Source organism: Apteryx rowi, unplaced genomic scaffold (assembly GCF_003343035.1).
Source record: "Apteryx rowi isolate R43461 unplaced genomic scaffold, aptRow1 scaffold_136, whole genome shotgun sequence".
In the NCBI taxonomy this organism is placed as follows: Eukaryota; Metazoa; Chordata; class Aves; order Apterygiformes; family Apterygidae; genus Apteryx; species Apteryx rowi.
The window spans coordinates 1,167,756-1,183,452 of NW_020447597.1; the positions used below are offsets into that span (position 1 = coordinate 1,167,756).

At 41.0% G+C, this 15,697-nt stretch overlaps 1 protein-coding gene across 4 annotated transcripts in view; it reads right to left on the reverse strand.

The window, feature by feature from the left end:
• The window catches only part of TG (thyroglobulin), a 166,037-nt gene that overhangs the window by 63,838 nt on the left and 86,502 nt on the right, over nucleotides 1-15,697 (reverse strand). For all 4 annotated transcript variants that reach the window (XM_026057059.1, XM_026057056.1, XM_026057058.1 and 1 more), the window contains 3 exons: nucleotides 13,986-14,079; nucleotides 8,997-9,156; nucleotides 2,389-2,588 (listed from right to left, as the gene is read on the reverse strand). In XM_026057059.1, the coding sequence (XP_025912844.1) occupies nucleotides 2,389-2,588; nucleotides 8,997-9,156; nucleotides 13,986-14,079 (454 nt within the window). The remainder of the gene's footprint in view (nucleotides 1-2,388; nucleotides 2,589-8,996; nucleotides 9,157-13,985; nucleotides 14,080-15,697) is intronic.

The following is a 15,697-nucleotide window of genomic DNA, read 5'->3' on the forward strand; positions in this document are numbered from 1 at the left end:
ACTTCGTAAAATAGTACCTGGAGCCTGAGTGAGTCAGGTGCCTACATCCCATTTTGAGAAATGATGGATGCTTCCAAATGCCTAGGTCCCAYAGTAAGTCAACAGTCTCCATCTATATCAAAGTCGCATTTGTATATAAATCAATCAAAAGATGAAGTCAATTGCTGTGCTGATGCTGTTAATTGGGTTTAAACCAGGATTATATTATTTGAGCTGAATTCATTTTTTGTCACACTAGGGAAATATGAAATAAGCTATAAAAAAATTCCCCATCATAGTTTTGCTTTGATTTAGTAGAAACTGTTTTCAAATCAGTTCAAAACAAAATCTGTTACAGAGCAGACAAAGGAACTCAAAGGCATTTTGTTATTATAGGTGTACCTTTCCTCATAGACAAGCTTCATAAATCACACATCTCTGCATGTTAAGAGACGATACCAGATTTTTTCAGTGCAAGGCAAAGACCCAAACAAGAAGCACAAAATTAATCATTGCAGAAAAGCTATATTGCTTCATTGGATTCCCATTTAAGAAAGCTATATCTTTTATATATTCTCAAGTTCAGGATTTTTTGTCTGTGGTGCAACTCATTTTTTTTACAGTAAAATTGGGAGTACCCATGATAACTGTGATCTTGGAATGAAAATAAGCAACGTTCCTTTACAGAAGGTCTGTCTGAGAAGTCTGAGTAAGCCAACAGTTTCATACTGCATCACTACATGAAAAAGAACAACAAACCAACCAACCAAAAAGTACCCCAAACAAAAAGGGATTGGGTTCATTTTCGAGCCACTGCTATTACTGRTTACTTTTTATTTTCCAGTATATGTCACAAGAGAACCAGCATCCAGCATGACACTGTATGCATAAATTCTTAACATTACTTTGAAACAAATGGGGATCCTGCTTTTGCTGAGATGGTAGTCTGCACAGTTTCAGGAAAAAAATTATTGTTACAAATGCCAAATTAGTGAGAAGAATTGATGCATCTGACTGTTCATTGCACTTGCCACCATTTTCCACGATTCTATCTCCTGCTGTAGGGGAGAAGAGGAGTTCAAATCTTATTTTAAAGGAAGAAAAGATGYAATGTGGAACTACAGTCCAGCAACAATGATGGACAGAGAGGTCCCTGCACCTCCCTTTCAGCAMTTGCTCAACTGCTAAATTGCACTATATCCTGTTACAGCTTTTACAGGGACACAGTCTAAACCTTTTCAGTGAAAGGTTTTTTGACTTCAGATAAAAAGTACAATAAAAAGATGGAACTGTACTCAGAGAGAAAAGGAGTAATTTGCTGGTATACCAGCAAATTAACTGCTATCCCAAGAGCTGGGTAAAACTCTGGAAATTGAGGGAGGAGTAATGGTCTCGTTCTCGGTCAACAACACAAAAACCAACAACTACTTAGCAGCAAATTTCAACAAATTCCCTTGCCTTCCCCGCTAGGACTGATGCAATTAAAATAACTTTATTAAGAGAGGGAGATGAAAAAGGCAAGATATATTTCCTGGAGCAAGGACACACTGAAGAGAAGTCAAACAGTCAATAGACACATCATTATTGTCAAGGCAAGATTTTATTTAACTGGGCCCTGGGTTTCCTGGCCTAAGGGTTTCTTTCCTTTGCTCACATTACCAAGTAAACAGTGCTAGCAGAGAGATCATTCTGTCCAAGCACAGTTTCCACCGGATACATAAACCTCCACTGAAGTTTAAGCCTCACTTCAGAGCACGCTACACTCATCTGAGGCTGCAAAGTTCAGCAGTAGTATTGAGGCTCTCAGAGCTGACCTAAAAGTCCTCAGATTCAATGATTCATAGGAAGGGCTGTAAGAATAGGGATAACTTGGGACAACTGTGGAAGGGTCCAAGCTGACAGCAAAGAAGCCCTTGGTAAATGAACTTTTGACTCTTTGAAACTTGCTTTTTCTTTTAAATGAAAGTTAGTGTCTGTCATGAGATCAGATAAAAAGAGTGGATACTTTAAACAGGCGGATGTTTGGCTCATCAGTTCTAGAGTCTAAAAACTGCTGATCAGCAACTGTATTTCTGGAATGGAAACTAACTTGTTGTACCTATAAGTTATGAAACAAGGTTATTTATATAATACATGAAAAACCACAGTGACGAAAAACAGATTCTTAATATGACTAAATCAATGACTGAAGTGGATCTCTTGTACATCCTTGTGAAGCACCTAACTCCTGAAGGAAACAAATCTCAGGTGAGATGAAAATAGCTATAGCTACAAGAATCACACYAGTGCTATCAAGAGATGGAGGAAGTAAAACCAGCACCCACACTCTACAACTTCCCTTAATTCTCTAACAACATCCTTTCATTAATATCTTCTATTGACAAACAAAATGAAAGGAATGGGACCTACCATCAATAATATCCTCTTGAAGAGATCCATATCTGCCGTCTCAGTGAGCAGGTGAATGCTTGTAATGTCTGCTCCACTGCGGTCAGCTCCCAAAGAAACCTGGCTAGGATCTCCTCCAAAACTAGCGATGTTCTGCTGCACCCATTTCAGAGCTGCCAGTTGATCCAAAAGGCCTGCATTTCCACTCACCTCAGGAGAGCCTGTTGTGAGAAATTAAAAATAAATAAATACAAATGAATCTTAAATGAAATAAACGTGTAAATATTTTAAGTTTTGTTTAATTGTTACATTTTTAGCAGCTCTTGCAGCTGAACCTTGATAAAACTGGTACCAGAGTTTAAAAGTCTGAAGTAGTGTCTTCCAGTGTCATCCCTTTACAGATAGAGTCTATTTCAGTTTTTACAATTCCAAGCATTTAAAAGAGCTAGTATTCAATGCTCTGTGCCTTCTTTGGTTAGGATACAGTTCATGTACCATTAATACCCACTATCATTTTTTTCTGGTGAAAGCAAGGGACAACGGATATCAGAACAGCAAACATGGAACCCGAAATTTGTGCACCAAACAAAGTGATCAGGAATGGGGCAGTGAGCATGAATACTTATTCACTGAGTCCCTGAAATAAGTGGATATTGTGCTAGACTTCACTACCCAAACAACCACGAGATTTAGTTATTGTTGATTATAGGCCTTATGCAAGCCGGAGTGAAGGACTCCATGGTCTCTATCTCACAATACACCTGCAAAAAATAATCTGCACCCATACATGGAGATAGAATGCAGCTAAAAACAATTAAACATTAATCTGTTTAATTTTCAATGCTTTCAAAAACATTTGATCATCCCTTTCTCTCATTTCTTCCAGAAGGTAATACATCTTCTATCAGCCAATATCCCAGTAAGATTTTGGCTAAAAATGAAGTTAAACAGACTCACATTCCTGAGGTCTGAACCTATAAATTATTGGCAAAGACTGAAAGGTTCACTGTATTCATTCAAAATCTATCCCAGTTTTGAAACAAAAAAGATGCAATGTGGGAATTATGATAAATTCCATTTTTCTAGGTCCTTCTGTTGTGCACTTCCCTCCAAAATCAGGCWTACTTTTTCAACTCATACTGCTCAGACTTAAACAAAGCCCGAAACCTCAGTTTCACATTGGACCCTCTGTACTTAACTGAGATTTATTGGATGTCTTGCTCTCAAGGGTACAGTTTATACTGACACTATTTGATTTTGGCCTCTGGCACAGTGAGGTTCACAGTGGTGAACCTGTCCCATCCACAACCCAACAATGCATCTCCTATCCTTAGCCTCCATCGCATTAACACCAAGCAAGAGAGGGTTTTGTGGYTTTGGTTTGGGAACAGGAATCGAGTCTTCTCCTTTTCGTTTCTCCACTCATTACCAGTCCACAGGCAACATCAAGACAGGAATATCCCAGATCCACCGAAAATAGGAGTTTTACTTGAATAGGTCCAGGATTTCACCTTCTCCATGACAATGTGTATCAGTATCCTGAGCTGCTTTCGGAAGACCTGCTGCCAGCAGGTCGAAGGAGATGATCCTTCTCCTCTAYTCAGCACTGGTGAGGCCACATCTGGAGTGCTGTGTCCAGTTCTGGGCTCCCCAGTAGAAGAGAGGCATGGACCTGTTGCAGTGAGTCCAGCAAAGGGCTACAAAGATGATTAAGGGACTGGAGCATCTCTTATATGAGGAGAGGCTGAGAGAGCTGGGACTGTTCAGCCCAGACAAAAGAAGGCTCAGGAAGGACCTTATCRATGTTTATAAGTATCTGATGGGAGGGTGTAAAAAGGATGGGGCCAGACTCTTCTCAATGGTGCCCAGTGATGAGAGGCAATGGGCACAAAGGGAAACACATGAAATTCCACTTCAACGCAAGAAAACACTGTCACTGTGAGTGTGGCTGAACACTGGAACAGGTTGCCCAGAGAGGCTGTGGAGTCTGTTCTTGGAGTTATTCAAAACCCGACTGGACATGATCCTGGGCAACGTGCTCTAGCTGATCCTGTGCGAGTAGGGGAGGGTTGGACCAGATGATCCCCAGAGGTCTCTCCCAAGCCCAACTACTCTGTGATTCTGTATTACAAAGATGGTGAGATGCAGCAGTTTAACTGCTACCATTCTGCAGGAACTTTTCTTCCAAGCCCCATGACATACTGGTAGTGTATTTCATTATAAGTCCAGATAAAGTTAATAAAAATACAAGAGATGTCAGTTCATAGAAAATAAATAAAATTAACGGTTCTTCCAGCTGCAACAATTTTAGAGGAAAAAAAAGTAGGAAAAGAAGTTTTTGTCTGGCCCTAACAGCATCAGTTTGTCTCCTTATGCAGAAGCAAAGTCACAAGTATTCTGTTTCCTTTTTGCACATAGGATTTTTCTGACTTGGTTAATTTAGGCAGAGCTCTGAGACCTTTATCCGTTTACAGTAATAAGATGTACACTGTTTCAGATGATAACAGTGATGGTTTATAATGTAATTCTTTTCCAATTCAGCCTTTTTAAAATAAGAAAAGGGCATTTCAACAAAGACCAGATTCATTTGCCTGCAGACATCTGTCGAGTTACCTACAATTAGGACCCTGGTTGCCAGGGACCTACAAAATCAAAGGAATGAGAGGGATGAGCAATGAAGGATTCAGATCTTGAAGTGGACTGAATCACACCTCTGGAGGGACCAAATAGTCTGCACTGATTATAAAAAAACAAACAAACAAACAAACAAACAAAAAAACCACTATGCTTCCTACATGGCTGATACAACTACCCTGTCTGACCATATGTAAGTCACATTATCCTGGATTTCTTCACACACATTTACATATATTATCTTATAATTTATAATCTCTCATATATATATCCTTTGATATTGAACTAGGTCTAATTGATAACAAGATTTGAATTATGCAGTACCGTACTCATTTTTTTCCACAGGAAAAGTGAAAAACACTTAATTGTGTATTCCCCAGGCTCACTTATTACTGCTGAGAAGACTACTTTCTTTTCAACATTAGCCAGCAGTAACCTGGTATTTCAAATGATAGGAAACTAATTCTGAGAGCATCTAATGAGGTAAACCTCCTAGGCAAGCTTGAATTTGTATCAACAAAAGCAAAAATAAGTAATTTCAACGCAGCCCCTAAGAAAGGAAGAGAAAGTGATTGTTTGCTCTCTTTTTTTAATCCACAATGAGCCATTCATTTTTAATGATTTAAAATTCTCCACATTCAAAACTAGAACACTTCCAAAACAAGGCAGAAAAGCCAGGAATAGAAACACAGCTGAAACTATTTGTTTCTTCCATTTCCAAAACCGAATAGTATGCTTTTAAAGTAAGAGTAGGCTCAGAAACTAAGGAAGGTAGCAAACAGTGGAATAAAAAAGATGCCACTTTGTGGGCTGAGATCTCCGTCCCAGGCAAAGAGCGACAGCACAGATGCATCCCGTAGTCATCCACATACCTACAGTAATGAACAACCGAGGTATCACAGTGACTGATTTAAGAAGCAGAACAGAATATAGATGACACCAGGTTATTGCTAGCCTTGCAGATCTTAAAGATATCCACATCACAATAACCACCACTACAACTGTCCTTCCAGCAGGACAGCCAAGAATTAAACAGGCCTGGAAACTTCAACCCGCTGCCGATAGCCATAGCTGCAGCTGATCAAGTGAAGCAATGGAGCAAAAATTTTCCCTGCCTTAGTTTTTATTGAGCTTGTTCTGCACACTGTGATCAGTTCCCAGAGCTCTCAATCCAGCAATAAATCCACCCTGCATTGTTGAAAAGGAAAACTCATTTTAAGAACTTGCTGCAAGTCTCATGAGAGCTCCCTGGAGCAAGTGAAATCCATGTAAATGCTTTAGCCACATGATGGGCCTTGCTACCAGTACGCTGAACAACAAGACAGAGGAGGGAAATATAATCAGTTCTTTTTGTCCTGGCAAAAAACACAGCCAGGACAATGTACCAAGTTAGGGAAAAGATGCATGCACTGACATTCACAGTAGTTAGACCAAAAGATGCATGTCTGCCAGAAATCTTTTGTACTACTTGGGCGATAGCCCTGGAAATAAATGTCATAAGCAGACTTTTTGTAGAAAAAAATCACATTCCTGGGGAGCAGAGGAGGAAAAGAAACTGCTGTTTAGAATGAAGCAAACAATGTCAAGCATACACATTTATTTTATTCTTAAACTGAAGAAGCAGAAGAAGCAGAAAAGTGCTGAAATTAAGCATGCAAATCATTGTTTCATATGACTTCATCTATTCTCTTAGAGGAATTGAGCCTAACAATGTGACTGTCTTCTCTACACTCTTGCCATCCAAATAACTGGCAACTCCCCTTAACTTTTTGCGGGTGCCAGAAAGTGTCCCATTTTGCAACTTTAATGGATGACATCCAATTTAATTAGACACCCAGTACCTTCAGCAGAACAAGTTTTAAGTCCCTACAAAAGGCCTGTCAGCATGAGATACCAAAACAACTGCAGGGGAAAAAAAATTGTTTTCACTATCATTCCTCCACAAAATTCTCCATTTAACCCCTTCATTTACAATTTTTCAATTTATGACAAGTCAACGTCAAAGGATTCAACACTTTGCTTTGTTGGGCAATGAAATTGATATTGCTCACRGGATCATAACCTTTCTTTGCAACTTCAGGGCCTTTAACGTTCCTGGTCCTAATGCATCCATGATCCCAAGGATGAAATACTGTTCCCTTTGAAACTGATGGCAAAATTCCCATCAATTTCCCAAGGACCCAGTCTTACAGCAAGAAAGAAAACATCCCTAGAGTATCAGTAAGGTTTTGGTTTGAGACAGGAGTGTGGCACTGAAAGACTTTTTAGGGCTTCCCATTGACATGATGTTTTATCCTGCTCCAATGTCTCTTGCAAAGAATTTTCCTGCTTCTTCCAGTTCCCTTTGGAGCAGCAGGACTTTCCCAAATGCATACAGATGATACTGGAGAAGAGGTCAGAAAAAACTGCAGTTGTTCCTGGCTTCAGCTCAGCAGTGCAAAGAAGGAGAAGATCCCTGAATTCTCCCTTCCCGACACACTGCTCAAAGCAGCTGTAACTAACCATCTCTACCTGGAGGTTTGCAGCTATGTACAGTGAATCCTCACTCATTGACTTTCAGGACATGAGTTCCCACAAAAATGAGGTTGGAAAGTTCATCCTGATCTGTAAATTATGTCAAACCATACCATAAATAATGCTATATAAGATTCAGCCCAACTAGCAGTTTCCATTTAGGAAGAAACCCAGGTGAGATTCAYAGGGTTGAAGGAGGTTAGTGGGTAATGCGTGGGCAGTGCTGCGTAATGGAAGCTTGCAAAGCCTGCATGTATCCACACCGCATCTGGCTCTAGCCAAAACGAAGCCACAGTATCACTTTCATAAGCATCCGGTTTGCAGAAAGATGAAAACAGTGATTCTTTCCCCAGATACATTTATTACCAACTTCATATCTAAATGAATAAGGAGTTTGCACTGCTGGTTCTCTAGTTGCCGAATAAGAAACAGACTTTGCTGGGAATGAGCTTCAAACAAACCCGGACAACAGAGAAGGGAAATGATGGCAAACAGTTGCAGCTATGATGTCAGACTAGCCAAAGCTCAGCCAGTGTCACTAACAATGAATATTCATAAGAATCACATGACTAGGTATGTTGGTCTGGTACTTGCAAACATGAAAAACATAACCTCCTGCCCAGAACTCTTTCGCGTGGAACAGACTTGATGGTGGCGAGTAAGGTTCTGTAAGGGAACTCTACAAGTCATGAAGAAACGGTACTAGAGGGTCCAGCAGAGAGACCAAGGATGACACCAGACAGAGGGAGCCAGAATGGAACTTCCAGTTGCTGCATTTTCTCCCCAAGGTTCTCCTTTCCCATCCAGAATTGAAAGATGGTGGGATGTTCCTTACATGCTTAAACAGGCAAATCTCATAAAATCCAAAAAGAAAACAAACAAACGAACAAAAACACCCCCCAAAGATCAGATACTGCCACCAAAAGGAGGCAGTAGGGAGATGTAAATGTCCATTTGCATGTATATGTGCCCCTTTCGTGCAACATAAAATCCTCTTGTTACAGGAATTTGTATCATTTTAATAGTAACTGGTATTAGCAGGCAGTAGGAGAGCAAAAGTAACCTTTATACTAGAATACAGGGAAGGGATGCACATRTGGAACAAATGATGTGATTGTGCTATCACATCACTAGGACAGTAAAAGGGGCTAAAATAAAATGCAAGTTAAACATGGCACATCCTTCAGGGGACATGTCAAGCTGAAATACTGAGGAAACAGCCAGGTATATTTGTGATATACTTCCCATACTTTAATGGGCTTACTACCATTGACTTGAAGGATAGCTACAGGCTAAGTTCCTACTATACCCTGGTCATGTTTTTTCCCCCTCCCCTCCGCTTTTTTTTTTTCCTTCCCCAAACCAATCAGTGAAAGGTGCAGGTTTCTAAAGAGTGAAAACTAACCTATTTGGGAAACAGAAACATTACAAAAATGCAACTTAGCCCATAGTTGCGTTTGTTCTGGAAATCTGTGACTTACCAGTACTAAGGAAGCCAAAAACACCGACCCGGTAGTTTGCTGTCACAACAATGATGTTACTGATTGCAGCTAGGTATGATCCATCTATGGTTGCCTTTCCCGTCTCAGCATTATCACTCCCTCCATTGTGGAAGAATAGGAGCACTGACATGTTTTTGATCTGCAGTGAAAAAAAAAACACAGGTTAATATTTTTATAGGCAACTCCTTCCGTAGGTCACTGATGAGAACACAAGCATCTTCCCTGTCAAAATTATCTAAGCCATCCACAGCTCTTTAATGGTGACCATGACAGCAGATCTGGCTATCTGTTAGAAACTCTAGGACTAARTTGTCCAGAACAAACTATACACACCGTTTAATAGCATTTTGCACACTGTGTCCAATATGGAGAAGACTTAATGGCACCACTGTGTTTTACCAGTCAACAACTCCACCAGGTTAACACAAAGCAGACTGATTTGGCCCCAGAACATGTGGTAGGCTTGTCTTTACTGTAACACGTCCACTTTACAGAAACATTGAGGCAGATTCAAGAAATTGAGAAACTGGAGAAGGAAGAGGCCTGCTGGGTTGCCACATCCTGAGCAGGACTAATTCGATACCTGCACAGTGCTCTTTTCTACTCTCCAGTCCACTCTCAGCACTTTAACATTCTGCCCCATTTCAAAAGTTTCATTTAACAGGACCTCCTCCTTGTCCCTTTCTCCCCCACCTATGGAGGTTTTCCTCTACTGAGATATAGAGAGGACTCTGTCTCTGCGYGGGTGGGATTCACCTCCCATGATGCACAAAGGTGGTCTGCCTCATGCTGCCCATGTTATCACTCCTTGCAGAGCCATCAGGTTTCCCATCAGAAATGGAGGATTTTTTCAAAAGCAGCATCACATGTGTGTGGCCCCTCTCTGCACCCGCAGTAGGACTGCGGCCAGGCTGCGGCTGCATCACCAGCACAAAAAGCAGAACCGCCCAGCAGGCCTCAGCAAATATCAGTGGATTACAAATCCGTCAAGATGACACTATGAAGAAACATCGTGAAATGTACGGAGGGTTTTTYCCCCCCCCCTCCTTCCTGCCACAAAAAGCAGAAAAGCCTGTTGCAGCACTAGAAAGCATTTTTCAAAGTGTAAGCTCAATTTTTCATTTATCACTTTCATTCCATATTAATTCCTTTGGGACTACCCTGAAGGAGACTCCTCTCGTCTCTGTTCAGTAGCTCGTCATTCACACACTTACACGTCCTGCTGTCTGTTTCAGCAGYCAGTGGCGTTTTTCAAAGAAGGGCTGGTGGCCCCTCCAGCAGCATCAAAGTACGTCTGAGGTTTGTTCTTCCCTGCAGCTAGAGGGCATTGGGCTCTACTGCTGTTATTTTTCTGGAGGGAGCTTAGCTAAACACAGCAATCCCATCTGCTCTGGCAGAGGATGTTTCCAGCAAAAATGCGACCAACTGTACAGGAGAAGCAGCAGAGAAGCAATGGTTGCAGCCTCGTGCGAAAGTACAGGATAGGAGGCAAACTGCCCTGAAGTGCCCTTAATTTGTCAAGATTTTGTACACTGAAAGGGTATCCTACCTCCCCTCACTTATCTGTCTCGATAAGCACTTCAGAGCCTTCTTATTAACACCATGAGGTTATCAAGAAAACCCTCAGAAATGAGAAGTACTTAAACATGCTGCTCTCCCRGGAACTTCCAATTCTAAAGAGAAATTGCCTAATTCGTAGGGTCATGCCCCTCATTCCCATTGCTGCTCAGCAAGCAGCACGGACAGAGGGAAGCAGATGGGGGAAAGAAAAAGATGAAAGAATCTGTTATCACATGAAAATTCATTCTAATGTACAATCACACACAGACAGGTCATCTAAACTGGTGTTAAACGCAATGTTGTGCCTGCTCTGTCCCTGTCCTCTCAGCTCACTGTGGTTAACTTGAGGTTCAAAATAGGGATTTCCTGCATTTCCACAGCCTGAGTAACCATGACCTCCAGCTGCACTTTAAGTCACATATTACATTACACTAAGCAACTTTACCCCACGTTGCAGTGACGAAAAGGAAGGTGAAGACAGGACAAGAGGGTTAAACAGAGCAAWACAAAGTCTGCTGCGACAGATATGCAGCAATTCAGAGGAAAGATTCAGCACCAAACTGCACCTCCTATTGCTCATTACCGCACTTGAGACAGTGGCCGAATGTGCAGTTCCCATACTTAGTCTGCATTGAGAAATGACACATCCCTCTCCTATGTATAACTGGGGTTTTAATCTCGAGGGATTTCAAACTCAGGTCTTGTGGATTTGGGCATTTTAGATGAAAGCTGTGTAGTATAATTACCTTTCCATTTCTTGGGAACCATTTTGACAGCATGGCACAATTATTTTTACACTATAATTGAAATACAACGCACACAATATCTCATATCACCTATATTTAGGCTTGGTATCAAATAATTTTTGACTATACATTATCTACTGGATGCTTCATTTTGAAGAAAAGTAGATTTCTCCCATGCCTTGTTCACAACCAAACTCAACCAATCAGTGCAACGAGATCTGTGAGGCAGAAGAGCTGTCAAGTCAGAAGATAAGACAAGACTTTAACTCAAGCCTGCCACAGTCAGTGGCAGTCTTTTCATAACTATTCACTATAACTTGGCTGTAGCTTCAGATGTAGAAATGTCTGCATCAATAGTGCAAGACTGCAGTGTGGCGCAAACAACAGCTGGGAGGAACTGGGTCAGCAAGTTCCTCATATCCAAACGCCAAAACTAGCCACGGCTGCCACGTGGCTACTGACCACTGCAGCATTTTGTTCTGTGCTTAGAAATGAAATGCAGTCTCACCTAGAAGTGTAAAATACCTGCAAAGCCTTCCAGCTGGGACAAGGCCAGGCAGCTCCTGCTGGCTGAGCTAGCGGGGGGATTTCATCTGGGGAGCCCAGCAGCTCCACTGTGGTTTAATGACTGCAGGAGCTTAGGCCCCACGTGATAACCCTCAAGGGGAGAGAAGTTAAGCATCCACTGAGAAGCTCTCAGTCAGCTGGAAGTCCATAAGACTTTATAATGTTCACAATCATCTTCTCCATCTTTCTCTGAAAGACTTAATGAGTTACTCAGCAGGGATAGTTTTAACTCTTACTGAGCCAGGCAATTTCCAGCACTTCTAACACTATGGTATTGCCCTGCAGGGAATTAAGTGCAACAGAGATGATGCAATAAGGATGGGAATAACACATGTGCAGGGGATGGGAGAAAGGCACACTTTCCACTCATATTTAGCGGAGAATTTCAACTCTTGATCTTGCATTTGAATTTTTTGCAAATCAAGCCGAAACCCAGCTTTGCTTCGCTAGTGTGACAGGTGGTGATGGTTATAGGTGGAAAAAAGTATCTCAGAAGTGCCAGTTTTATTTGGAGGGTTATGTGGTACATGTAGCTATGGAACCAAAATGAGGTGATGTCATTCAGCCTCTTCGATGTTTGACAATTAAAGAATCCTTCAGTGGCAGGCAGCAGTTCCCATGTTGTGTTTTCGTTCAGACTCAGAACGCTACCGACTGAGCTTCTGCATTCTCTTCTCTCCAGGGGATTTTATATTTGGTATTTACTTGTTAATTTAACTTTCCATGGGCTGCAAATATATGACTATAGCTCTTTGTACGCAAGTAAAAAATAGGGCTTACCACGAAAAGAAACAGGAAAATGCCATGTTTCTGTTCCCAGCTACTTCTGCAAAAACAGGAGTTTTGATTCTCTCTTATGCTAGGCTTATGCATGTTGAACTCATTGACTTGAGTAAACCTACTTCTACTTTACACCTGAACAAAAGACAGAGGATTAAGTCCACAGTGTTGCAAAGGAAAAAAAGAAAAGTCCATTTGGTCTATCAGACAGGAGAAAATACAATGCTTTCAAATAAGTATCTGCCACCTTGAAAGCAGCACTTAAACAGAGATGGCAAACTGCCTGGGACAGTGACCTGATGTTTTCCATATGCAATGACTGTACTAAACTTAAAAGGACAGCCTGGTACTGCAGGGAGAAAATAGGCTGTTGGCCTTTCTAGTGATTAAAAAGGGCCCGAATGGGACTGTGTGCACTACTGTCAGTTCAGTAGGTAGACCAGCTCTTTTCAGACATACAGGGTGACAGACAAGTTTCTTCTATAACCGCTGTCATCATCTAAAAATTATCAGTAATACGGAATGAAAAACTCCAGTCCTGTACTCTGGGTGCATGCTTCAATGGGATTCATATGTTGTTCCACGTCTCCCCCCAGCACCCCAAGGGGTTTGGCCAGTCACCTCAGTTTGGCTCTGACTTGAAGCTCTATTTTATATCTGTTTATAATGAGAAATTCAAGAGTTTTCAAATTTCAGAATGGTTGAGGTGGGAAGGGATCTTTTGAGGTCATCTAGTCCAACTCCCACTGCCCAAGCAGAGTCACCCAGCCAAATGACAACTTCTCAGATTGTACCATTGGCCCAGACATTTCTGAGGGGTCTATTTTTATGATCTGTGGGTTGGGCATAGATTTAGCACTGTTTACTACCCTCATTCCTCAACAGAACCCCCACAGATGATAGAAGGATAGTAAAGATGAGGGGAAAAAACGCCATCTGCTACACCTCGACTGCTGGTAGCTGTGAGCGCGATGAGCTGTGCTTCATTCATTACTGTCTGCTGGAAAAACAGTCTCATTTCACTTCTGTCCTTAATTTCTCCTCCTCTGCCACCACCTTCCTTCTTATTTTCATTTCCCTCTGTGTATCTCTTTTCTTCTGTCCTTTTAATTTTCTACCCCCCAAGTTATCTGAACAAGGCTCAGTGAGAAGCTATACGGAATAATCTTGTACTAGTAAAAACAACAGTGTGCCTGATTTAACCTTGCAGGGCTTGGTGACCACCACATGAAAAACAATCAGTCATGCCCATTTAAAAAGACTTTGAAATGAGACAATGCTTAGCCACAAAATGTTCTAGTTGTCTCCTACTTACAGTGGTGACAGGAACAAACACGTTCAGATATAAGCAGTCTTCACTGACAGAATACGACGGGGCATCTCCATCTCCTGGCTGCCAACAAGTTGCCCTAGAGACATAGATTGAGATAATTACAACAAAAAAACTTGTATTCCTTTCCCACTGCTGCTATTTGATTTATTTTTTTAAGGTTATCAAATCTTTAAATTTGTGCATTTTAATCACATTTAGAATTATGTTTAGCTATACTTTGGTGCAGTAGGTAAGAAGTATGTGTGCTCGTATACAGACATGCAAATGCACAAAACACAATGTATTTTCATGTCTATAATCAGTCTCCCAGAAAACCGGCACCTCTTTAAAAAAAGATTAGAACTTGAAAATGCCATTTATTTCTAACGAACAGCAAGTTATATATCTAAAAATACAGCAAGATTTAAATTTTAATGCATTTAAAAAAAATCTGTTTGCTCTAAGTGTCATAGCAGACCACTAACAACGTCCAGCAATGTTAAAGTAACCTTTCAACAGGAATTCAGCCAGCCTCATACAGATTTTCCAGGCCATCATCTGTATGAGATTCATATGCTCAAGTTCTCTCCAGGGCAAGAACCAAGTGGATCACTTTTGCTATTCAAATATAAGCTATTCCGAAGCAAGTTCCATCTATTTCACGGCCATATTTATATTGCACAGTGAATTATGGAAAGTATTGCAAATTTTTCAGAAGGAGTTGACAAGATTCTATGGAAAGGACAGTAATAACTTACAGAATTATTTCTAAATTATTGCTCTCAATTGCCTCATAAGGTTTTACATTGAAAATGTAAAGAAGGTTTTAGAAATTTTCTTGGGAAAGGAGGAAAAGGGCCAGCTTTATTTCAATTCTACAGAATATTTCCATAAGGGAGTCTCATCAGATGGTAATATCACCCAAGAGCTTTCACACTGCAGTGGAGAAATGCATCTTCCCCAACTGAAACTGTTCAAGTCATTTTAGCCAGACAAAGCACAAATTCCCAGGTAGAAATCTGGCCAGGACAACAGGCATAATGATATTAACCATACCTCATTCCACGGGGTATCTGTAATGATCGTGAAAGTTTGTTTGTTTGTTTTTTAATATATATACTTTTTTTTTTTTTTTTTAAAGCAACTCTTCAAGAATCCCAGCACCTCCAGCTCCCAAGGTCTCCTAACACCACAACTGACTCTGGGGAAAGGCTGCCACCTGCTGAGGCAAGCCCTCAGTTCCTGCAAGAGCAGGAGATTTTTTTGGAAGTCTTTTATCCACATCCTGGTGCAGCTCCAGACTGATAAATAAGTATTTCTTTTGTCAGTAATGGCACTGTGGAAATGTGAACTTGTTATATACAAATATTATGCAACACAGATATACAGTCCTCAAAGATATAGTCATCAACACCCATTATACACATGGAGACTGAAGCCCCTCTGATTTTCCAAGTGCACCTCTTTGATGCTAAGCTTGAAGAGTGCTTTTTTTTTTTTTACGTCAAGTGAATAATGAAAGATGATGACCAAGTTTTTCACTGGCATAAGGGATCGCTGAAAATTCACAGATATGAACAGAGTAACTAAGATCCCTAAACTGCCTTGAAAATCTCAGCCAGGCTCCTCATTGCAACACCAGGCAGGGTTTTCAAAGAGAGACCTTGGAGGCAGTTAGGTCTTACCAAAGGTCTAGCAACCACCATGCTGTGGCT